Below are 26198 nucleotides of genomic sequence, written 5' to 3'. Positions count from 1 at the left end.
GCTATGCGAGAACGTAGACTTGTACAGACAATTTTCTGTCATAGACTGTAGTATCCATAACGAATTACAAATACGAAATTTGAAACAATACCGGTGAATAATTTCGCTAAAATCACAAAATACCGAATATCGGGTGATATCGTTATGTGGGGGATATAACAAATGTGAACCTATATAGCTCATTTTCAATACCAACAAATCCTGCAGACCAAACACACATCTGAGTAAAATTTTATCATCCGACTTCAAATCGTTCGGAAGCTGGAGGGATTTCAACAGACGGACAGACAAACGGACGAACATCGTTAAATCGACAAATAATTTTATGCTGATCACAAATATATATAGGGACAAAAATTTATATTTCAAGGTATTACAAACGGAATGACAAACTTAATATACCCCCCATACTATGGTGGAGGGTATACAAATTGTATCCGGGTTAAAAGCATTATGTCCAACTAAATATTTACGAAATAAAAAGAAAAGTTTCACAATCGAACTAATTTTGAATCCGTTATGGAATATTGAAACAGGATATGCACCGTTGAATTTTGCACGAAAACATCCAGGCAGTATTCAAAGTTGCAAGCGTTGTAGAAAGGCATTGTCAAGATATTCCCGAAAAATGTGTATCCCTTTCTTCATAAGTCCATATATTTTTAGCATTTCCCATCCTTGGATTTTGTTCAACAACTATTGTTGTTGTTGTAAACAATTTGTCTTGTATAAATACCTGTTTAAAGTCAGCTCTATATCCATACCTAAATTTCGCATTGTACGAAGGTTCTCTTTTCTTTGAGGTATAATGAAAGGAACTGGACAAACTAAACATCTAAAAAATGGTCAAAATATCAAAAACGCCAAACACCCAATCTTAAAGCCGGAAATATTTCGAAGGGATGCCTAATTGTTATTGAACACTCATTCTGATTTAAGAATACACAGTTATATTAGCAATACTTTTAAACTAATGTTTATTAAAGTAATATTTTTTACATGCTATCTGTTTACAGCTCACATTTCGAGGTTTATAAATCTCTTTTATAAAATGTAATGATTTTGTCGAAATCATTGTGTGTGTACTTTTTAATTTTACATAAAACTATATAAGACAGGGATCTCGTTACATTCTCATTATGTTATATTAGATTAGAATTTTCAACTTTGCAATTCTTAAGAGCTCGGAATTTTTATTTAGATAGTAAAATATAAATACAAATTATGTGCGGACTAAATACTGCATTCTATAATAAATATTACTATAATTTTCCTACATAATATGACTGGTCCATTCCCTGTGTCTTTTTATACTACACAAGCTACGGTTGTAAATAGAAAAATATTTAATAATAGTTTTCATATATTATCCTTAGGTTTCTGTACACAATTTTATGCTTGAAGTGAAATAAAATTTTCATTCGTTTTCTCACAGTTAAATGTGCCAATCAAAAAGCTGTCTATGTACTTGGAATAGTTATTCGCGTTTTTAAATCGTATAATATAGTTGTGAACGTTTTTACAATGAATACTTCATTGAATATAGAAAAATTGAACGTGTACCGTTATGGCACATGTGAAATGCTGATGAAGAACGTCTTGATTTTCCAAGACTTGTGGGATGTAGTGTCAGAAGAGAGGAATCCCATCGAAGATTAAGTTAAATGGAACATCAAGGACAAAATGGCGTTAGCGGCGATTGTCATGAGTTTATCATCGATTCAGTTACAGCATGTCAAGGGATTTAAACAGCGAAATCAGCCTGGATAAGGTTGAATGAAGTCCGTCGCGGGAAGTGAGCTATTCAAGAAGCTGTTGTAAATGAGAATGGATGACAATGCAAATATGCAGGTATATGTTACAATTTAATTCGTGTGTCGAGGAACTATTTGCAACTTACGGTCCGGAGATCCAGCCCGTGAATTACAAAATCAGAAGAAACGTATTAACTGTTTTAAATGCAAAAAGAATGGTCATTACGCATCTCAATGCAAACCCGCAATTGCATTACAAGAAGGTAACAAAAACTCTTGGCTTTCTGCAGCAGACGAAAACAAATTTTTGGATTCGAATTGCTGATGTATAGATAGTACAGTTTCTTCGCATATGTGTTGCAATAGGGAATTGTTTTCGAATTTCAAGATACATCATGAAATCATTCTTTTGCCGGGAAATAACAGTATTCAAGCCGAAGGAGTTAGTACCGTCCGTTTGCAGTACAGGGACTGCGAGGTCACGTTAATGAATGTATTGTATGTACCCGGTCTGCAAAGTAATTTCTTGTCGGTGTAATCATAACACCCGTGTAATCTTTAATCAAGACGGATCAGAAATAATAAATATGAAATGTGAATTAATCCTGAAAGCATGCAAAAGAGGCGATTCCTTTTTTCTGCCAATTAATCTATTAAAGACGCAATGATGTGCCATTATCGCTAAGGCTATTTAAACTTTGGAAGCTTAAAAGAGTTAAACACAAAGAAAGGTATGAAATGCATGGTATGTATGACCGGAAAATGTGTTCAAAAATCATTTGGTAAAGCTGAAAGTAATGGAAATGTACCATACAAATGTATGTGGTCCCATGCAGAAGCCGTCAATAGGTGGGGCACGGTACATATTTACGTTCATTGATGACAAATCAAGATATGCTTTTGAATATTTTCTCAAACATAAAGGGGAAGTTTTTAACGAGTTTAAAGATTTCCACGTAATGGCCGAAAAGCAATCAGAAAAAAGATAAAAGTTTCACGCAGCAATAATGGAACAGGATTCGTCAACAAGGCTTTCGATCAAAAGCAACAGAAACATGGAATTGTTCGCAAACTTACAGTTCCTTATACACCACAGAATGGTGTGGCAGAACCCTACAATGGGACTATGATCGAAATGGCATGAAGTATGCTTATTGGTGCGAAACTTGGGGAATATTTGTGGGTGGAAGAAGTTTACACCACTGCACACCTGAGAAATAGGTCACCAACCAAAGCGTTTTTCAATTCTACCCCATATGAAGAATTTAAAGGATTTAAGCAAAGGGTGCCTCATCTGAAGGTATTAGGGTCTGTGACAATTGCTTTGGATTAGCGTAAAAAAGGCAAGTTCACACCGCAGGGAAAGAAGGTACTCTGAGACTTCTAAGCCTTACCGACTCTATGATAAAGAAACACGATGTCTTGTTGTGAAACACGAAGTCTTGTTTAGAAGAAATTGCAGAGAACAAAAATCATATTACGAGAGAATCTCTGACCTAGACATGAATCCTGAAGCTGCTTTAAACACGGATGAGAATAACGAGAGTGGAATTAAAAAAATGCTGAAACAATGTTGTATGGAATCTTGTCGACTAGTGTCAACACCACTTGACCCTTAATTTCGATAACAAAGAATAGTTATCCAAATAGTTACTTGTTAACCATAAAATCTGATATCAGACATAACTAAATTTTTATACCCTACAACACAATGTCTTGGGGGTATTATCAGTTTGGTTGGGCCTAAAATTATGTAGCACCTCGAAATATTGGTGTCCCACATAGGGAAATATATATGTATCTTCCTATCTCGCCCAGCTGTGTCGATCTAGATATGTATGTCCGTCCGTTCGTCTGTCCATGTTAATTTGTAATCACGCTACAAGTCGCAATTTTGGGCCGATTCTCACGAAATTGAAAATGAAGGTGGGGTTTTTTTGAAGATGATCGCACAATATTTAAGGATTTGAAATGGACCAAAAACTGAAAAATGTCCTGATTTTGCAGTTGGTCTACAGGTCGCAGTTATAGACCAATGAACGCGGAAGTTGGCATGGGGCTAGAGCTTAGGGCTGTGCAGAAGCCTTCCAATTTGGATGGTCATCGGGTAATATTTAATGGGTGAAATAAACCATAACATTTTTGTTAAATAAAAGTCAAATTTTCCATTAAACTGCGAATATTTTTAATCCCACCGATCGACGAAAAGGTCAAGTCTGACCGTTACGTAGATGCCGATAGTAAGTATATCGGATATATATAGTGAAATATATACAATATGTATATATAAAAGAAATGGATGTTAGGTGGAATGCTTATATCTCAGGAATGGCCGATTTTTACAAATTTTGTCCATTCAGAATTGTCCTATCTCCATGAAAGTACATAAGGGAAGGGTTAGGCTCAAAAGGGCTAGGCCTATTGTTATTAAAGATGTCCTCAATATATTTAGGGGTTGAAAAGGACCAACAACAAAAAATGTTCCTGATTTTGAAGCTCGTGTAAGAGTAAGAGTTTAGGACAGCGAGTAGAATGGATCCACTACTTTTGTGGGAAAAATACCAACACTTCCATTCTACCGAAACGCTGAAAATAACTTAAGGCGAAATCCAAAATACACAAATGGCAAACTTCTGACTTTTTATGCTGATTTTGTTGCCGAATATAGCCAAATATAGTAGACAAGCAAATCATATAGATGAGTCTTAATTTGGAGATACAGAGAGGTTCAAATGAACCAAAAACAGAATATTTTCCTGATCACAAAATTGAAACCAATGACAGTGAAATTCGCATGAGAAGAGAGTTAAGGACAGGGAAGAATTCTAGCATTTTGATCTATTTTTTTTTTTTTTTGATCATTCGTTTGTAAAAACATGTAAAGAAAGGATGAAACCGTAGCGGAGTGACAATATCGCTAATTTATTTAAAAAAGTCATATCTCAATAATGTTACCAGTGCTAGATTTGCAAGATTCAGCATGGCTTTAAGTATTAAAGTATTTTATAAACTCAATATACGGTTCTGATAATGTTGAGGTTCCTGGTTCATAACACGGATTAGCCAACAATCTATACCTCAACAATTAACTATTGTGATCAAGGAAGAAGATCACTAAGAAAGATGAAGCAAGAAGCAAAACTTTTTCCACAAGAATTATAATTGTTTTTACAATAAAATTATATTTAGACCGACAGAGTCTTTTTATTAGAACAAGTGTTTCATTTACCTACACCACCAGTATCTAATAGCAACACGTAAGTATCGTCTGCATACTTGTTGTGTTGTCTAGATTCATAATTATTGTGGTTCGTCCTTGTACAACAAATACTTTAAGCTCTAAATCTATTCTGTAGATTTAAAACCCCTACAAGTCCATACGCCTGTATCGGAACTTGTACATTGTCCTTCGAAGCCTTTATGAAAGAATCGGCTGATTTGCAAGATAAAATTAACAAAACATTGTTCAAAACAATTCACTTTACATTTCTAGTTTGGCGCCTTTGCCTTTTTCTTGTTGCCAACTAAACAACAGTCATTTTAAAGAGAAAAACTCTTTTGTGTATATGTTTGTTTAACATAATTGAAATAAACACATACACTTACTCCATTAAAAAAATACGTCAAACTCATTTTTGTAACATTTTTGTAACATTTGTTTTGTTTACATTCGTGAGTTACAACAAATGAAACAAGAGGTGTGTCTGGTTATCCTAAAATTTGCAACAATTGTTACAAATTGTTACTGAAAGTCGTCTGTTAACCCGAAAGTTCTGCAAAAGAGAGCGGTTGGAGAGAGAAATTTTGACTGTTCTTTCAGTGAGAGTTTGCAAATTCTTGCTGGACAAATTTCTTCTTGCAATCTCTTGCAACTCTTCTTCTTCTCACTCATCGACATTCAATCAGATGTTGTCTATTGTTTGTTTATTTATTTTTGTGCTTTCAATTTTAAAATATTTTTTTGCAATTAGCAAGACTAATAGTTTTTAGAGAACAACTTTACAAAATGTGAAAAACGTAAATGTTAATATGTAACAAGTAAAAAAACATTAAGTTCGGCCGGGCCAAACTTTTAATACCCTCCACCTTAGGGTAAAAGAAACATTAGAAGAAATGTGGCAAAAACCATTAAAATGCCGATTATGGGGAGGTACCGTTATATGGGGGCTATACCAAAACGTGGACCTATAATTACAATGTTTCGCCACCGGAGCTGGAACCCATTATGACCCACAAATACCAATTTTTAGACAAATCAGTGAAAAAATGTGGCAAAAACCATCAAAATACCGAATATCGGGAGGTACCGTTATATGGGGGCTATATCAAATCATGGACCCATGCATGCAATGTTTCGCCACCGAAGCTGGAACCAATTATGACCAACAAATACCAATTTTCGAACAAATCCCTGAAAAAATGTGGCAAAAATCATCAAATTACCGAATATCGGGAGGTACCGTTATATGGGGGCTATACCAAAACGTGGACCTATAATTACAATGTTTCGCCACCGGAGCTGGAACCCATTATGACCAACAAATACCGATTTTCAGACAAATCCGTGAAAAAATGTGGTAAAAAAAACTAAAATACTAAATATCGGGAGGTACCTTTATATGGGGGCTATACCACAACGTGGACCTATACATGCAATGTTTTGCCACACGCTCAGGGACCCGCTATGACCTACAAATACCAATTTTAAGACAAATCCGTGAAAAAATGTGACATAAATCATCAAAATACCGAATATCGGGAGGTACCGTTATATGGGGACTATACCAAATTATGGACCCATACATGCAATGTTCCGCCACCGGAGCTGGAAACCATTATGACCCACAAATACCAATTTTTAGACAAATCGGTGAAAAAATGTGGTAAAAAAAACTAAAATACTAAATATCGGGAGGTACCTTTATATGGGGGCTATACCACAACGTGGACCTATACATGCAATGTTTTGCCACACGCTCAGGGACCCGCTATGACCTACAAATACCAATTTTAAGACAAATCCGTGAAAAAATGTGACATAAATCATCAAAATACCGAATATCGGGAGGTACCGTTATATGGGGACTATACCAGAACGTGGACCGATATATCTCATTTTCAATACCAACCATCCTAGACACAATGCAAATAGCTCTGCTAAATTTTGGAGCTCTACGTCAAATAATGTGGGCTGTATCGTGATTTCAACAGACAGACAGACGGACAGACAGACGGACATCGTTAAATCGACTTAGAATTTTATGCTGATTATGAATATATATACTTTATGGGGTCTAAAACGAATATTTAGGGATGTTACAAACGGAATGACAAAGTTAATATACCCTCCTTTCCAAGGTGGAGGGTATAATAAGAAAATAAAAGACTATTTCCAACATTTTTATTTAAAAAACTTGTAAAATTAATATTGCTTCCTTTGTTTTAATTCTCCTTATGGGGGACAAATTGGTTTGTTTTGACAAATCAGCTGATTAGTTGCAAGCTTCTGCAGGAATACCGTCTGTTTACTTTTCGCATTTTCCTTTCAAAAGAGAATAAAACTGCCTTACTCTCTTTGAAAGAAGTTGCTGGACAATTCCTGCTGGAAAAGTAACCAGACACACCTAAGCTTTTTTCATATGTTTTATTGTTATGTGTGAGCGATCTGTCATCTGCCATTGTACGACTATAGATCAGCTGGTGTGGTGAAAAACAAATGTGTGTTTTGTGTAGTTAGTGTGGCGAGTAACGTAACGTACAAAGCATAGTACATACATTAAATACCACAATAATAATCAAACAACTGAATAATAACAAAAAATAAAATTGATAGGAACAAATAAATAAAAATAAATCTTAATTAAAAAATCACATAAATCAGCAATATATATAAATCTAAAAATTTACAATATTATATTTCTCTTAAAGTTTAAAAAATTAATATTTATTGAGAAAACAAGAATATATAATGCAAAAACATTTAAATTTTACATAACTTCATTTATTTCTAAATTCATAAATAAATTGAAAGTTGAAGTGTTTGTATATTCAAAAAAAATTATATTCATAAATATTAAAAATAGTTTAAAAAATATCAATTAACATCATAAATATATAAAAACTAATTAATTAAATTACATAAATAAAATAAATTAATATTACAAAATGGTTTATAAAATGTATGCTAGATTTGAATACGAGACCGAAAACCTCATGCAAACTTGCATTAAAATAGGAAGCACGGCAGAGAACGAGCTTTCTTGTTCCCTAATAGAAACAAAATTAGAATCAATGGATGAAGATTGCCACAATGTTCGCAGTGCATTTGAAAGTGTCTATTTTTCCGAAGTCGACAAAGGTTGCAAATTGAGAGCCAGAGATATGTTTGAGTCCGCCAGAGACAATTATCAAACGACAAAGGCGAATTTGTTGGAAATATTAAAAAATAGAAAGACTAAAAGTAATAATGAAGCTAGAGGCGACATCACAAACCCTACACTGTTTAATAGTTGAAATATCACGTTTGATATGTCGGATATTTGTATTAAAGTTCCACCTTGTGACACTCAAGACTTCTTGGAAGTTGTGAAGAATGGCCTACATTTCGAGATATGTTTACGGCCATTCGTGGAAACCATCCCAGACTTACACCAGCGCAAAAACTTTATCATTTGCGTAATAAAACAAAGGGTGAGACTGGTAGAATTGTGGATCGGCACCCATTATCTGATCAGAATTTTTTGTTAGCATGGGAAGCTTTATCTGTGCGATACGAAAACGTGCGGGTACTGGTATACAATCAATTGAAGATTTTGTTTAATCTTTCGGCAGCAAAGACAGACTCCAGTTACGAAATCAGGAGAATTCAATCTACAGTTAGCGACTGTCTAGCAATATAAAAAGCTCATAAGGTAGAAGTGAATTATTGGGACCCTACTTTGATATATATGTGTTCAACAAAGCTTCCAGTGGAAACTTTGACCCTTTGGGAACAATCGCTCGAATCACATTCAGAGCTTCCCAAATGGAGAACAGACTTAAAAACAGACATCGAGTCCTAGAAAGAATAGATTGTCTCAGAAATGTAGCGACTTCATCTTCTTTAATTTCTGAGTTTCACGCGCATCAAAATGCGCAATCGATACTATCGAATAGATGTGTTATGTGTAATAAAAATCATATACTCAAAAATTGTTGAAGATTCAATAACATGAGTGTTAATCAGAGAGTTGAATTTATAAGGGAACAAAGTTTATGTAATATCTGTTTAAAGAGTGGACATAACACACGGGAATGTTTCAGTGCGCATAGATGTTTATATTGTAAGAAAAAAACATAACACAAAATTGCATGTAGCAAACGCAGAAACACTATCAAGAACTTCAGATGCAAATATTCAAACAATAAATCATGTCACCACAGATAACATGACGTGTACATCGAATTCTACATCTCAAAGCTCTAAGAGACAAGCTAATTGATCAATTAGTGATGCTGATGTCTTGTTACCAACTGCGCTAGTAAAAATCAATACCATATATATGGTAAAACGTTCACAGCAAGAGCTTTAATAGATACTGGATCTAAACGATAATTTATAACAAGTAAAGTGGTAAATAGAATTGGGAGTGGAACAAGTGAATCTAATTTCAATATTAGCGGAATTAATGGTTCAGTAGTTGCATGCACGAATAAAATGTGCAACATAACTTTGTGTGAAAATGAAAACAATATGGTAGAAGTACACGCTTTAGTTATTGAAAATATAACAAAAAGTAATCTCACTGAATTTATTCCCAAGTCAAAGCTAAATGAATTGCGCGATCTAAAACTTGCAGATTCTTTTTTCCAACAATCAAATGAGATTGATATGTTAATAGGCAGTGATGTATTACCATATATTTGGATGGTCCTATAATTAACCAAAATAGAAATATAGGCAACAATAAAATGTTAAAGAAAAAATATAAAAGAGTATTGCAACACCAGCAGTGAAGTCATACATCCATTTAAAGCAATTAAGAGATATGAAGTACAAGTTCATTTACCTGAATTGATACTTGGGAATTTATTTATAATATAATAAATTAAAAGAAAATAAAAAAACGTATTTTTGGTGTATGTGTAAAATTGTGACAATGTACTATGAAATTTTAAATATGAGCATTTTTGAGAATCTTTAACAATAATGATTGAAAAAGATGAAATATTCATGAAAAATAAAAATATTTAAAACGAATCTTGTGTCGCAGACACATTAACTGGTGGTTAGGTAATTGCAAATCAACCGCTGAAGAAGCTTGGTCTGCTTTTTAAGTCAAAAGTCACTGGAGGTGAAAAAAAGATGCAAACTTAAAATTAATAAAGACATACTAAAATTGTTCACTGGAGGTGGATGATTGATAATAAATTTCTGTAAATGATTTTTTATGATATATAAATAAGTCACTAGAGGTGACTGAAGACAAAACAACGCAAAACACCTAAAATAATATTCTTGAAATTCTTCTATTACTTCAAAGAAAAATTGGCACTTGCTGATGTCAATTATGAATTAAAGAAATGATGATAATACTGATACATAGTCACTAGAGGTGGTTACAAAGGTGATCAATTTTCATAACTGATCCCTCGAAATATAAACAATTATAAAATTATTTCGAAATGTTCCACTAGAGGTGGTAATTTGTCACAAGAGGTGACTCACTATGAAATGAAGTTGGAAATAATAGTGAAGATTAATAATTGCTCTAATTCCATATTGGAAATGGCGCAAATTTCTTGTTTATTATCTGTTTACATAATTGATGAAATAAAATTGGTTGGTTTTGTCAATATCCATCCGAGAAAGATTACTATCGAGATAATTTGAGTATACATTTCAAGATGTTACACCAGTGCAAGGGGCCCGGCATATTGAGGTTCCTGGTTCATAACACCGATAAGTCAACAATCGATACCTCAACAATTAACTATTGTGATCAAGGAAGAACGATTACTAAGAAAGATGAAGCAAGAAGCAAAACTTTTTCACAAGTAATTGTTTTTACAATAAAATTATATTTAGACCGCAAGAGTCTTTTTATTAAAACAAGTGTTTCATTTACCTACACCACCAGTATCTAATAAGCAAAACGTAAGTATCGTCTGCATACTTGTTGTGTTGTCTAATATTCATAATTATTGTTGTTCGTCCTTGTACAACAAATACTTTCGGCTCTAAATTTATTCTGTAGATTTAGAACCCCTACAAGTCCATACGCCTGTATCGGAACTTGTACAGTTAATTTATGTCAATCTCTAAGAAAAAAGCAGTATCCACTTGAGTTTTATATACATCAAAACAACTATTTGATAGAAAGATACTTTACTTACAAAAATTAATTTACGGACGAACGTGCATAAATCGACTCAGAATGTGTTTCTATGGGGAAGTATGTGTCTACCTCGTTTTCTTCTACTTGTTACAAACCAATGTACAAAGAAATAATACCTTGTATTGCAGTGTAGGGTATAAACATTTTTTTTATATTTGAAAATTTATAAAATTTCAAAGCTTTTTCATGATAATTAAATTTACCGAAATAAATTTGGTCATGAATTACCTAATAACAAAAATGTATATTATGCATATGTGTCATAAATAATAAAATGATTATAATAAAAGAAATAAAGGATTGAAAATTTTTATTATTTACATGCGTTATTAAGTGATACAACAGTATCTAATTGAACATCTTATCCGACTTTGCTAAATTATACAAAATTTGATATTAAAATCACTGTTTGCATAAGTGGGAATTGAAGAAGAAATAAAACAACGTACTTAATTAAACATACTTAATACTCATTTATTTAAAAGTATTTAATTTTTAAGAAGTAAGAACTTTAATCCAATCCTAACTGGTAATTAAAAATTCCATTGGCTTTTACACGATTTTGTATTTTCATTGCGCGTTTTTGTTCGATATAGTTTGCATATTGCTCAGGATGTGATCTCTTTAAATGTCTTCATATATTTCCGGAATGTACAATTAAAATCTTGTTATTACAATTTTGCAAATTACACACAACTTCAACATTCATTTGTTTGAACATACTAAAATAATAATATTTTTATGTCGCGGCATTTTTGTAACTATTCACCGAACGTTTGATAAGAATTGAACGACAGGACATTGACATTTTTGCATATTGTAAAAAATATTATTCTTAAAAATAATAAGACTACCTGTACTCCGATGAGAAACTGTGACAAACTAGATTCTAGATATCAGCACATATATTGATGTAGTACCTGTGGTTTGGTTTTATCTACACCGAAATTATAAATTACATTCATTGATTTTTCGGTAGCACAAAATAGCAGGCAAATTATCTTCAAATAACCTATTACAACGCAACTATTAGAATACCATTTTTCGCGGAAAATTAAAAATTTCAATTTTCAATGGTTAAATACAAATTATTATCACTTTAAATCATACAAGACAAATAAAAAATCAGCTTTTATTTTCATAATATTGAATTGTATTAGTAATTTATGCATTATCAAAAACAATAAACATCTAATTTTTTTCAAAAATCGTAAAAAACACATAAGTTTATTTTTTTAATTTTCCGCAATTTCGTACACTGCAATTTTGTTGTGCTCCGTCTGCGGAACACTACGACTTCGTATTGCTCCGACTGCGGTACACTACGTTTTATAGTGCTCCGACTGTGGTACAGTACGATTCTCGTTGTGCTCCGCTACAGTATCAATAATTGGGAATTTATTAATGTAGATTATACCAATCATAAACTTTTTTGAATGTGTGTTTTAGTTTTAGAGCAATTATAATCTGAACTTAGAGGAAAATAATATGTGGGATATATATCAAACTCTGAATCAATTTCCACCAAATTTTACGTAGGCATTACGTGGGCAACATGGGAGCTATAGCCATGGCTCAATAAGAAAGTTTGTACAACTTCAAAGCAACTAGGAAAACTCAACTCTGTACTGGAGTCTTATTGTGTTAAATATACAATTATACATTCAACAATTGGTTTTGTTTATTTTATACTTTTTCATATTATTCTTATATTGAGGGAAGACCCACTAAACATGCATGGAAAATTGGGGTTATTCTACAAAGTTCAATCCAAAATAGAAGGAAATATTGTTTTATCCCAAAATGGTACAGTTTGTTGACCATATTGAAATATGCATTTCTGTTGCATCTTAATTTGAAATAATTTCATTTTTTTATTATTCAAAACAATACACACATGTATAACGTGCGATATTCTTTCACAGAAAAGGGGCACCAAAATAAATACATTGTATTTAGGAGGTAGCTATGTTCTACCCTCCAAAATTGACAGAAATACTCGTACTTCTGCACTAAACCTGGCGGCGTGCACCAAAATTGATTTGATTCGGACTGGTATCACGCATTTGGTTCGTCCTTGGCCAAACAAATGATTTGTGAAAATGTTAATCTCAATCAGACAATAAATACGACCTGTACTTTGTTTACAAAAATACATGTACAAACGGACGGACATGCATAAATCGACTCAGAATGTGAAAGTAGCTATGGTGTATTTCGTTTCCTTCTGCATGTTACAAACAAATGTACAAAGACATAAGTGTGGCGTATGGTATACAAAGTATAGCAGCACATCAATTGAGAACGGCTAGGCCAATTAGACTCAAATTGTTTTTCGGAAAAATATTAGGAAAGCCTCTAGAAAAATCGCGAAACTAAAAACTAAAAAAATCGCTTTTTTGATATGGAATTTGGTGTAGAATTGTTCCAGAATGCCTTTTGAAAATAAAAAATTGTTTTTGAAAAAATCCGAAAAATCTTTATATGGTATGGCTTTAATTTAATTTAGAATTTTTTTCAAAGCATCAAACACTTTAAACGCATATAACTGGCGGTTATGTCTAATGTTTAATGCAGTTCGTTCGGTAGAAATTGTAACAGAAACATGCAATGGTAAATTATTTAGTGGTAATTGTTAACATCGAAAATGCTTTTGAGTCCTTCAAAATACCTCAAAGCGGTAGGTTATTGGGGGAACCAGTATTAGGAGCTAGATTTAACTTTACTGCAATCATGAACTGTCAAATTAGAGCACCTTTGGTCGAATAATATTAAGGAATAATATTAAATGAGGACAAATATATATCTTTTGTAACAAAAATCATCTAAGAATAATATGATAGCCTGTACAAAGTTTCAAATACGCATATTATATATGGCAACCTCTGTCGTAATTGCAAATGGCGAGCGGAGAGCACACGGACATAATTTCTATTCTTTTACATACTTTATTGGATCCCTAACTTTTATAAACCGATGACACCTTATTTTTTATAGATATATTGGCTGGAATTTTATTTAAAAATTACTATTGATTCCGAGGTAGAATGCCCCAAAAAATCAAAAAATATATTAACAAGTGTATATGCAAAAGAATTCAACAATAAACCGCAATATAAGAAAAACATCAATAAGCTTAATCCATTAAAAGTGGCAAATTTGTAGATTGACTTTTATATATTATATTAGGTTTTTAAAAATATACATTAAAAAATAATACTAATTAAACTTAACGCTAATACTATGGGCCAGGTACGCTGACCCAGACTGCGTTGCTGGCCCATAGTATTAGCGTTTAATGCATATTTTGTTGTTGCAAAATGGTCAGGCTTAATCCCTTTATTACTGTTTTTATAAAAATCGACGTTTGTTTATTAGTGGAGAGCGATGGGAATGTTTACCAGGCGGTAAGGCAGGGAATACCTAGGTTTCGGAAAGAGCCACCAACCCCTTCACCAGTTCCCTTGTTTTTTGTCTGAGATATTCTCCCCATGACAAAAAAAACATTTTTTACCCAAGTGACGAGATCGTAAGCTCAATAGAAGAGGAACCAAATAATTAAATAAAACTAAATTATTATTGAAAATCTTCTAAATCTTACAACCGCACTTATAAACATTTACATCTTTCTCCACTTGTTATGCATTCGTTCTACCTGAACGAAGTAGCATAACCATGTAAGTTGGTTTTGTCTGTTACAACAAAAATCCCTTCGTCGACCGCGCCTTGTCTATTAACAGAACAGTATTGGCTTGTTTGTTCGGGATACCATAGTATTTTGTTGTTGCAAAATCGTCAAGCTTAATCCCTTTATTGTTGTTTTTATAAAAACAACGTTTGTTTATTAGTGGAGAACGATGATACCACTAATGGTTTACCACTAACAAACAAAGGTAGTTTTTTATGAAAACAACAATAAAGGAATCAAGCCTGACGATTTTGCAACAACAAAATACTATGGTATCCCGAACAAAGAAGCCAAAACGTGTAATATCAGCCCGAATAGTATGGAATTTTGCACATACAACCAAATTAGGCCTGAAAATAAGTATGCCAAATTTGATCGAAATCAGTTCAGATATAGCTATAGCTCCCATATATATTGTTCATCCGATTTGTTATTTTTCCCAAATGGGATGGAATTTGGCATATACGACCAAATTGAGTCTAGAAGGAAGTATGCCAAATTTGGTGAAGATCGGTTCAGATTTAGCTATAGCTCCCATATATATTGTTCATCCGATTTGTAATATTTGTTACCCACCGCCGTAATATGCACTCCGTAACAACGATATTCAGGGAAATATATCAAATACAGCTCAGAAATATCTGTGCCAAATGTTATCAAGATCGGTTGGATATAGCTCCTATATATATCTTTATCTGGTTTCAAATTAATTTTGCACCAAATGGACAATACAAGTCCGAATTTAAAAGATACAAATGCTTCGGCATATTTAGTCCGTGTATATGATTGAATTCTCCTATAAAAACTTTTAATTGTTATGTGGAGCTCTACTAAATTAGCAAAGTGTAGGGTATCATTAAGTCGGCCCCATCCGACTTTAGGACTTTCTTTACTGGTTTTTAAAGTAACTTCTGGGGAGAATATCCCAGCCAAAAAAAAAAACGATGGAACTGATGAGGATTGGTGGCTCTTTCCGAAACCTAGGTATTCCCTGTCTTACCCCCTGGTAAACATTACTATCGTTCTCCACTAATAAACAAACGCTGTTTTTATAAAAACAACAATAAAGGGATTAAGCCTGACCATTTTGAAACAACAACAACAATAATACTATGGTATCCCGAACAAACAAGCCAACACTGTTCGTTTAATGCATATTTTTATAAGTTGTAAACGTTTAGCTTTTCTACAATGATTTTCAACAGAAAGTTTCCAAGTTTTTTGTATTTGTCCTCAACAAGTCAAATAAACAAAACAACTTGTAGCATTTTTGTTCATGGTATTTCTCGAAAACAATTATTACTAATTTGGAAGTTAAGGAACAATTAATTTAGAGACAAAAGTATTAATTCAAATAAATAAGTTTTAATTTTTTATTTAATTTATGCTTTCAGGTTCCGATACAATTCGTGCATTGGAGTACCGCCAGGGCGATAAACAAGCTAAGGATTTTTTAAAGAAATTAAAGAATAAGTCGCATTCATAATATACTGAAATATTTTTTCTACATTTTGATTTTTCCAACAACAATGTTACAGTAAATAAAACCTATTATTTTTACATAATTCTACTAACCAATAAAAAATGGTATACACATGAATTAAATAAAATGAATTGGATCATAATAAATGTGACTATCGAAAACATACGTTCAAGCTATTTTGTTAAATCGCTTCAAAGAATTTTGTATGTAATGGCTGGACGTAATATAACATTCTCATATAGCGTTGTTATCAATATATTATTACGAATGTAATAAAATTAAAATTTTTATCATAGTCAACTTTAATTTAAAATGTTACACAAAAGTGTTTTTCTTTCTTTGCAGAAAACAAAACTAAAGTTTTTTTCAGAATATTTGTTGTTGTTTATAAATCATAGTTGTCCGTGTTTTGGTAACAATAAATTTCGGTTCAAAATCTACTTAGTAGAATTTAAACCACAGGAATTTCATACGACGGTATTGGAACACGTTCACGGTCAGTTGTACAAGACATACGTGAGAGGTCTTAATAACAAACGTCAACCATGGAGAGATGGCTAAAATTTGAGATTCGTTGCACTGAATTTTTTTCTGATCAGTATCAAATTTGCGGTAAAGACAGATTAAATAAAATTGGTGGAGGGGTTTTCATTGGCCTTTATAATTCCATTTCCTCACAACGTATATAAAACATTATCATAACTTGCTTTTGTATTGATCCAAATTCAGACATTCTGCCTATAATGCAGAAAAAAAATATAAAGGGTGAGATGATAAAACTGCAACTAACTTCAGACTGTTGTCATTTCTATTAACATTTTCCAGTGACAGTTCATTACATTGTTTACAAGCGTACAAATTTCCCAGAAAAAAAGTTTTGCATAATAGAATTCAAGCGTGATAGTGTGAATTCTTTATATTTGGCTGGAAACCCACAAGAGGCTATCGTTAGGGCACTCCAGCATTTAACTTTGAATAAATCTTCTGTGTCTCGTACCATCGCTCCTTACCGGGATACTGGTAGCGTAGCCCGACGTCAAGGAAGTGGACGGAAGAAAACAGCAACATCAGCAGAAATGGTTCGAAAATTAAAGAAGACTTGATCGAAACCCGCGTCGCAGTGGCCGAAAAAAGGCTCGTGACCTGAACATATCGCAATATTCCATTATGCAAATATTGAAAAATGAGCTCGGAGTAAAGCCATTGAAATTCCAAAAAATGCAAGAACATACACCGGAACAGAAAGAAAATAGACTCAAAAAAAGCGAGCGCTCTCCGCTCGTATTAATCGACCGTGGCATCAGATTTATTTATTTATATAAAGCCTTGGGCACGCAAACATTTTGGGCGCAGACCTTGGACATTCCAACAGTACTCAGCACCTTCGCACGCGCCACCCAAGAATGGTTACAAAAATCTCCGGATACCTATCCGTTGGACTATTGTGTCTTTAGTATTTTGGAAAGCAAGGTTGGGACTTAAAAATACCAAAGTGTCGATCACCTCAAGCAAGCGCTTCGCCGAAAACGGACCAAAATACCGCAGAGCAACATTCGGACAGCGTGTGACGATTTCATTGTCCGTTTGAAGGCCATAATTCGTGCAAAAGGAGACCAATTCGAACAAATCTAAACTTATTCTAAAATTTGATGCTATTTCCGACATTTCTTTTCATTCAATAAAAATAAAAAAAAAAATGTAAATGGTGGCTTTTGACTTTATTGCAGTTTTTTTATCTCCCCCTGTGTGATTCATTTGTTTTTCTTACAACGTAACTTCTTTTGTGTGTAGAAGTCCTCCTTTCTCAGAGTCAGGGGATATGTACCATTCTGCTCCTATGGTAAGCATAAATCTTAGTAATATTCAAACATTACAGACTTCTTGTCATACTAAATAGCTTAAGCAAAACTTTGCCAAGACTAACGATGTTCTGGTGCGTTCAACATTAAAGTAGTTTACGATGCATTGGAAAATCAGTCCTTCTCGTGAAATTGTGCGGTGAAATGGATCCAGCTTGGTTTACACCACTACTTATGCGCTTACGTATCATAAAAAATTATATAAAAATTAAACAAGTGAAAACGCAACTAAGTTCGGGCCGAACTTTTAATACCCTAAAGTCCGAAAACTACCATTTCAATGAAAACCGTTATATAAGGACTATACGAAAACGTAGACATGGATACGAAATTTCCGTCATAGGATGTAATACCCATTACGAACTTCAAACACGAAATTTGAAATAATTTCAGTAAATAATGTCGTAAAAATCGTGAAAATACCGAGCATCGGGAGGTACGGTCAAATGGGGGTTATACGAAGACGTGGACCTGCATACGAAATTTTGTAGTACCCATTACGAACTTCAAATACCAAATATGAAGCGATTCTGGTGAATAATGTTGCTGAAATCACCGTTATATTGTTATATGGGGGCTATACGAAGACGTGGACTTGCATACAGAAATGTTTGTCAAAGGCTGTAGTACCGATTACGAACTTCAAAGACGACATTTGAAATAATTCCGATTTTTAATGTCGTTAAATCATGGGGGCTATATGAAAACGTGGACCGACATGACCCATTTACGAACTTATACATATATAAATTTGGATATATATATATATATAGAGTCCTGTGTAAATGAACCCAGGTCGCTACTATTATTTATAGAACGCTGGGGTAAATTATTAAATTATATATATATATATATATATATATATATATATATATATATATATATATATATATATATATATATATATATATATATATATATATATATATATATATATATATATATAATTTAATAATTTACCCCAGCGTTCTATAAATAATGGTAGCGACCTGGGTTCATTTACACAGGACTCTATATTTAAATTGAAGCGTAATTTATTGTCTAATATGTAACAAATTTTCTACAAACGAGTCTACATTATTCAAATATTTGTCTAATATTAGATCTATAATGACATTCCATTGACATTACCCAAATTTACAAAAGAATACAGGTCGAGTTGTACAATTAGCAGTTTGTTTAATGGCGTAGAAATGTTTAACATCTTCAGAAAACAAAAATATTTTAAGCGGCCATTTAAGCGGAAGGCCACTTATATAGTATGAAAAATAGCGGTTTGGTTCAGTGCTATTTGTAAATAAATAATGCCAAAATGCAATAAATTAGTCAATGTGGAGTATTGGATTTCCAATATATTTATAATAAAAATATATTTAGTTATATAATTTAAAAAAAAAAAACAATTGAGTTAGGGGCCATTAGGGAAAACTATGTTTTTAGATTTATATATTTTTCCAAGATATTCATTTAAAATGACAAATATGCGAACGTAATCTAAAACAGGTAAAAACGCTGTAAGTTCGGTCTGGCCGAACTTTGAATACACTCCACCAATTGGAACGAATTTGGCAATTCTCAAAAACAACAAAATCTTTTAAAAACGACATGGACCTGCATAGGTAACTTTTGTCATTAGTCATTACAATATTCAAATGCGAAACTTGAAAAGTTAACGTTGTAGGCTGCAATTTTCATTCAGCTAGGTTTCCTGCACCGCTGCGATCTTAATATTCCTCCGACTCATTAATTCCACTATCTCATCTATTTTGCCTCGAAGTCCGTTGCAATTGAATTGCAAGAATGATGCACAATCCGGAGTTGAAACGGCAACATGTGGCGTTAGGTGCTGCGGTGTTGGTTGCTGTTCTGGAGACTGCGGTGGAGTGCCGGTTCTGAGCAGAACCAAGGTCCGGGGTTTTTCTCAATCCCGGCACGGCCCAATAAAATCCGGAGCAAGCATTCCGGGATATGCTGCTTCCAATGCAGAAAATAAACAAAAACAAACATGTACATGTACATACTGGGTTGGCAGCCGCTGGCCGAAACTGGGATCTTGTTGTTTCGGGTCAATCCGGTATCGTAGAACCCGCTGCCATGGGATTGGGATTTAGATATATTCCGTTTGGCATATCAAATTCCCCTGCAGTATTTTCCCGATACATATCGTCCATATTTGGGGAATTAGTTTACGATGGAACATTAGTAATATACATTGATGATATTGTAATTCCATCCAAGGACTGTGTTGAGGAAATAGCTAAGCTGGGAAAAGTATTGAAAGTAGCAGAATCAAACGGACAGAAATTAAAGTGGAAAAAGTGCCAATTTCTTCAAAGAAAGATTAAATTTTTGGGTTACGTTATAGAAATCTCCACGATATTGCCATCGGTAGAAAAGACAAAAGCTGTAGCAAACTATCCTTTACCTCAATCAAGAAAAGCTTTGCAAAGATTTGTGGGTTTAACATATTTTAGACGTTTTGTTGAAGGATGTGCTACAATAACACGTCCGTTAACGGATTTGTTAAAGAAGGAAAGTGCTTTTAAGATGGGAGATAAAGATATTTTAGCCTTTAACCAACTTAGAAGTTCATTATTGAAGGCTCCCATTAGAAAAATATTTAACCCAAATTCGTCAACTGAGATTCATGCAGATGCCAGCATGTATGGGTGCGGAGCAGCATTACTCCAAACGGATGATGACCAGAAATTCCATCCAGTGCACTATGGTTTTTTTACGTTTATTTTGGCATAAACTCTAATTTTAAAGCTATTGAATTGAAATTTGGTTTGTATTCATTTTTTATGCCCCCAACATGCCCTACTAATTTTCATATGATTTGGGGCACTATTTCATATAGCTGCTATATAGCCGATCTGGCCGATTTGACTCAACTTTTTTGTTTATGAAGCTATTGAATTGAAATTTGTTATGTATTCAGTTTATATGCCCCCAAGATGACCTACTAATTTTCATATGATTTGGGGAACTACTTCATATAGCTGCTATATTGCCGATCTGGCCGATTTCACTCAATTTTTTTGTTTATGAAGCTATTGAATTGAAATTTGGTTTGTATTCATTTTTTACGCCCCCCAATATGCCCTACGAATTTCCATATGATTTGGGGCACTATTTCATATAGCTGCTATATAGCCGATCTGGCCGATTTGACCCAACTTTTTTGTTTATGAAGCTATTGAATTGAAATTTGGTTTGTATTCATTTTTTATGCCCCCAAGATGACCCACCAATTTTCATATGATTTGGGGCACTATTTCATATAGCTGCTATATAGCCGATTTGACCCAACTTTTTTGTTTATGAAGCTATTGAAGTGAAATTTGTTTTGTATACATTTTTTATTCTCCCAAGATGAAACATATATGGGGAAACATATTGCTCATTCATTACTATAATTATACTTTTGCTAAACCATTTTGAATGTTTAGTTTTAAATCGCTCTAGTTTACGGTTGCACTTTGGCAAATGCTTTTTTATATAATTTACAAAATCTTTAACTTGTTTTGATATCAAACGCATTTGGTCTTCATTTAAACTGATATTATTGATATTCTGTAACACATATTTCACAAGTGCATCTTCTGAACGATTGTTGCTGCTCCAAATTTCAATAAGCGCTGCATGAACAAACTCGTGTTTATCTGCAAAACACGTGTTGGCACAAAATAGAACAAAAAAGGCTAGTTACTCATTAATTAACACACTTTTGTTAATAACTTGGCATTTATACCTTTTTGCAATGCTTTGCCATTCACGAGTTATACTCCACGGAACACAACAACAATTTATAGATTTTATATAAAGTTATACATAAACAAAACATTTCACAGTATTACAACAACAGACAATTATGACAAAAAGGGCATCTCGTCTTAATTTTACATACCTGCACTAACGTTTTCCATAATTACACATTTTAATTTTTTTCAATCTTGTTAAATCACAAGCACTTGAACTTAGTTGATCTTTATCGCCAGTTGTGGCAAAACAAAGTGACTTTCAAACAGCTGACTTTAAAAGCTCGTCAGCAAAAAAGGGTTGTCACCCGCATTGATATTAAATATTTTTTTTTTCTAATATGGGTATCTACATTTAGCAAATCAGTTAAATTTCAAAATATGAAACCAAAAAAAAAAAAATGACTTTATGCCAAAAAATCATACTTTTTACCCACAGTGCAGTGGAGTACATGAGCAGAGAAACTACCCCAGCTGAGCAAAAGTGTCATTTTTTTGAGTTAGAGGTGTTAGCAGTTGTAGAAGCACTGAAGAAATGGAGGATTTACGTTCTAGGCCTTAATATAAAAATTGTAACAGTCTGTAACGCTTTCGCACTAACGGTGCGTAAACATGATGTTCCGCCTAGAATATCCCAATGGGCATTATACCTGCAAGAGTTTTGTTACACTATTAAGCATAGACCAGGAACTAGAATGAAACATGTAGATGCTTTGAGTAGATTGTCATGTTTAATGATAAAAGACTCTTTAAAACATCGTATTAGATAAGCTCAGTTACAAGATGAATGGGTCAGAGCAATTAGAAAAATGCTAGAGTACAGTGCTTATGACGATTTCTATATTCAGTTTGATATTGTTACGAATATAACTTTAGATTTAAGTTAATTTAGATGAATTCCGTTAATTTAAGAATTTGAATTGTAACGTAAATTTCTACTACGCAGTTTATTTGAATAACTTCACAACAACAACTACTGTATAGATTTTTCTACATCCTTCCATTTCCTCTTTCATTTTCTATTTTGTTGCTGACGTACAATTCTTGTTAAACGTCATTGATGATCGCTTAATTCCTCTTTCTTTGTTACCCCCTCGCCTGTGTATGTGTTGTTGTTATTGTTCACTCAATGTAAGTTTGTATGTGTTCGTTGCATTGGTAGATTGTTCGTAATCTAGGCGTTACCAGATCGTCTAGAAACTTCTGTAGCGACAGGCGAGGCTCATATAAATAGGGGAAGTGGAAAGGCAGTTAGTCAGTTGTGAATCAGATCGCGAATTGAAACCGTCGAGTAAAGTAAAGTGCAAAGTAAAGTTGTGTGAATAAAATCATTGTAATAATCGTAATCCGAAAGAACCCGCGTTTTATTTGGTACAAGCTGTACTGGGAAATAAAACAACGTCTACACGGGATTAAGTAAAATCCAAGAACGTAACAATTGGTGTCAGAAGTGGGATTACGATAATACTACGATGAAGTTTAAGGATCTACGAGTGGAAGACTTGAAGAAGGAACTTAATAAATTGGAATTGTCCTCTACTGGCAACAAGGCTGAACTACAAAAACGTCTGTTGGATGAGTTCGAGCGCCGTGGTATGAACATCGATACATATGAGTTTGACAGTAAGGATGAAGTGGATTTATCGGAAATGGGCGAATCCAACGGTGGGGAAGTCTCGTCAGTAGCTGCCAGGGGTGACGATTTCAGAGAAATGCTAGCCAAAATGTTTGAGGAAAATTTCAGAAGGTTCGAAGAAAATTCAAGAATAACGAACGAGAAACTCGAGTACATTGCAGAAGTTATTGGAAGGAGAGTGGAAACCGTGGAGGTCCAAATTAAAGAGTTGGATAAGAAAGTGCAGTCGGTTGACGAGAAATTTCTGTCCCACGACCATAGGGTTACAAATCTGGAGAAGAAAATTTCGGAACTGGAAATCAAAGGTGGTCCGGTGCGAGTTCCTGATAACACACTAAAAATCAAACCTCCTGTATTCGACGGCTCTACGTCATTCAATGTTTTCAAGTTTCAGTTCGAGACAGTGGCTTCTAGAAATTCGTGGAACGACAGCGACAAAGCGGTTGCACTACTTCTGGCATTGAAGGGCAGTGCTGCTGATGTTATACAGAGTATTCCTGTCGCTTCTAGAAACAACTATGAAGATGTTATTGCTGCACTGGAACGTAAGTACGGTGGCGAACATAAACGAAACATCTACCTTATGGAATTAAGGGGAAGAGTACAGAGGGCAAACAAGACGTTACAAGACTTTGCAGCTGAGGTGGAACGTTTGGTGCTAATGACGTATCCAGGAGAGGATCACCCATTGCTGGACCGTATGAAAATCGAAACCTTTGTGAATGGCATACGTGACCCTGAGATTAAGTATGCAACATATGCGTCACCAAAAGCATCATTTTCGGAAACTGTGTCGTTTGCCCTTGCCCAAGAGACGGCAAGAATAGTTGTTAAGCCCCAGACCCACAAGATTCGCCAACTGGAGACCGAAGGTTGCGAACCCAAATCTCTCGTTAACTCGATCGAAGACGCCATGAGGCGGGTAATAGAAGAGACAAAGTTAGTTGGGATGACTAAGCCCAGGGTTAGATGCTACAACTGCGATAAAGCAGGTCATACTGCGCGCGAATGCAGAACTAAGCGCAAACGATCCAGGTCATCGTCACCACCTCCAACGAAAGATGGTAGAAGAATGGTCCAACAGTCCACCAATGAGTCACAGTTAAACTAAATCGAGCCAGTCCAGCGGGGCATGAACTGGCTCCCATCGACGATGGCCCCACAATCTCCATAGCAATAGTACAACAGGAAAGTCACAACCTAACAACAACTGGGTACATCAATGGTGATAAGCGAGTTCTGACGTTAGATACTGGCGCTTCAAAGTCCATCGTAAGATCAGATCTGGTAAAGGGAAAAATAACGCAACTTAATGGAGTCAGACTGCGCACAGCAACGGGGGAGCCCGCGGCAGTACACGGCAAGATTACCCTGAGACTAACTATTGCCAATAAATCGGAGAATTACGAGTTTATAGTTGCCGATATCGTAGACGAAGTGATAATAGGCGCAGATTTTATGATTGCCTTTGGTATCAATCTGGATATGAAAGAACGTGTGATGACCTGGTCTAACGTCGAAATTCCGTTAAACGTGGGCTACGATGAAAGTACACCCATTAGACGTCTGACCACGGACCATCCAGAGATAATACCGCCCTGTGCCGAAGCAATAATATGGGTACCAATGAATGGAGATTGTGGAGCCGAGAAGTTGTGGGTGGTGGAACCAGCAGAAAACAGAAACAGTAACATCCTAATAGCGAATGCCCTGGTGAAAAGCAACAAGGACGGATTAATTCCTGTTAGAGTTTTGAACCTGTCAAACAAGCAAGAGCAAATTTGCCAATTTTCCGATGTTGGACAATGCACACCAGCTGAAGCTGTAGTTAATTTGGAAACTAGCACCGAAAAGCCAGCTGCCATGGAAAAGAAGCACCTCGACGGCTACATAAAAGAGTGGACACACCAATTATCACCTTCCGAGAGGAACAAGGCTAAGCAGCTATTATGGAAATATGCCTCTACCTTTGCGTTGACAAAAGAGCACCAAGGAAGAACATCAGTGGTGAAGCATGAAATCAATACAGCAGACGCGAGACCCATTAAACAGCCTCCAAGAAGTGTTCCCCTGGCAAAAAGAGACGAGGTTCAGAAGCTGATAAGTGAAATGGAAAAGAGTGGTGTAATAGAACCATCGTCAAGTCCATGGTGCTCCCCAGTGGTCTTGGTCAAGAAGAAATACGGAAGCACCCGATTTTGTGTGGACTACAGAAAGTTGAATGATGTCACCAAGAAAGACAGCTATCCGCTCCCAAGAAACGACGACACATTGGACACATTAGCCGTGACGTCATGGTTCTCCACCCTCGACCTGCAGAGTGGGTACTGGCAAGTAGAGATCGCCGAGAAAGATAAGGAGAAAACAGCATTTGGCGTAAATGGGGGTCTCTGGCAGTTCAATGTCATGCCATTCGGACTCTGCAACGCCCCGGCTACATTTGAAAGGCTGATGGAGCGTGTGTTAAAAGGGCTGCAGTGGAAGTCGTGCCTCATATACCTGGATGACATCATAGTCATGGGACGCAACTTCGACGAACACATCAAGAACTTAAAGGATGTTCTACAGCAGCTTTCGTCTTCAGGCCTCAAGCTGAACCCAAAGAAGTGCAGTCTCTTCCAACGAGAGGTGAAGTTCCTG

The 26198-nt window shown here is 34.7% G+C and overlaps 1 protein-coding gene across 4 annotated transcripts in view; it reads left to right on the top strand.

Moving 5' to 3' along the window:
- LOC101893030 (protein unc-13 homolog 4B) overlaps positions 1-16467 on the top strand; it is a 305332-nt gene extending 288865 nt beyond the window's left edge. For all 4 annotated transcript variants that reach the window (XM_059118973.1, XM_059118974.1, XM_059118975.1 and 1 more), the window contains one exon: positions 16214-16467. In XM_059118973.1, the coding sequence (XP_058974956.1) occupies positions 16214-16305 (92 nt within the window). In that variant the 3' untranslated portion in view covers positions 16306-16467. The remainder of the gene's footprint in view (positions 1-16213) is intronic.
- Positions 16468-26198: the final 9731 nt, after the last annotated feature.

This window comes from Musca domestica, unplaced genomic scaffold (assembly GCF_030504385.1).
Source record: "Musca domestica strain aabys unplaced genomic scaffold, Musca_domestica.polishedcontigs.V.1.1 139, whole genome shotgun sequence".
NCBI lineage: Eukaryota > Metazoa > Arthropoda > Insecta > Diptera > Muscidae > Musca > Musca domestica.
Note: the sequence above shows the minus strand (reverse complement) of the source record. Positions and strands in the feature narration are given on the sequence as shown.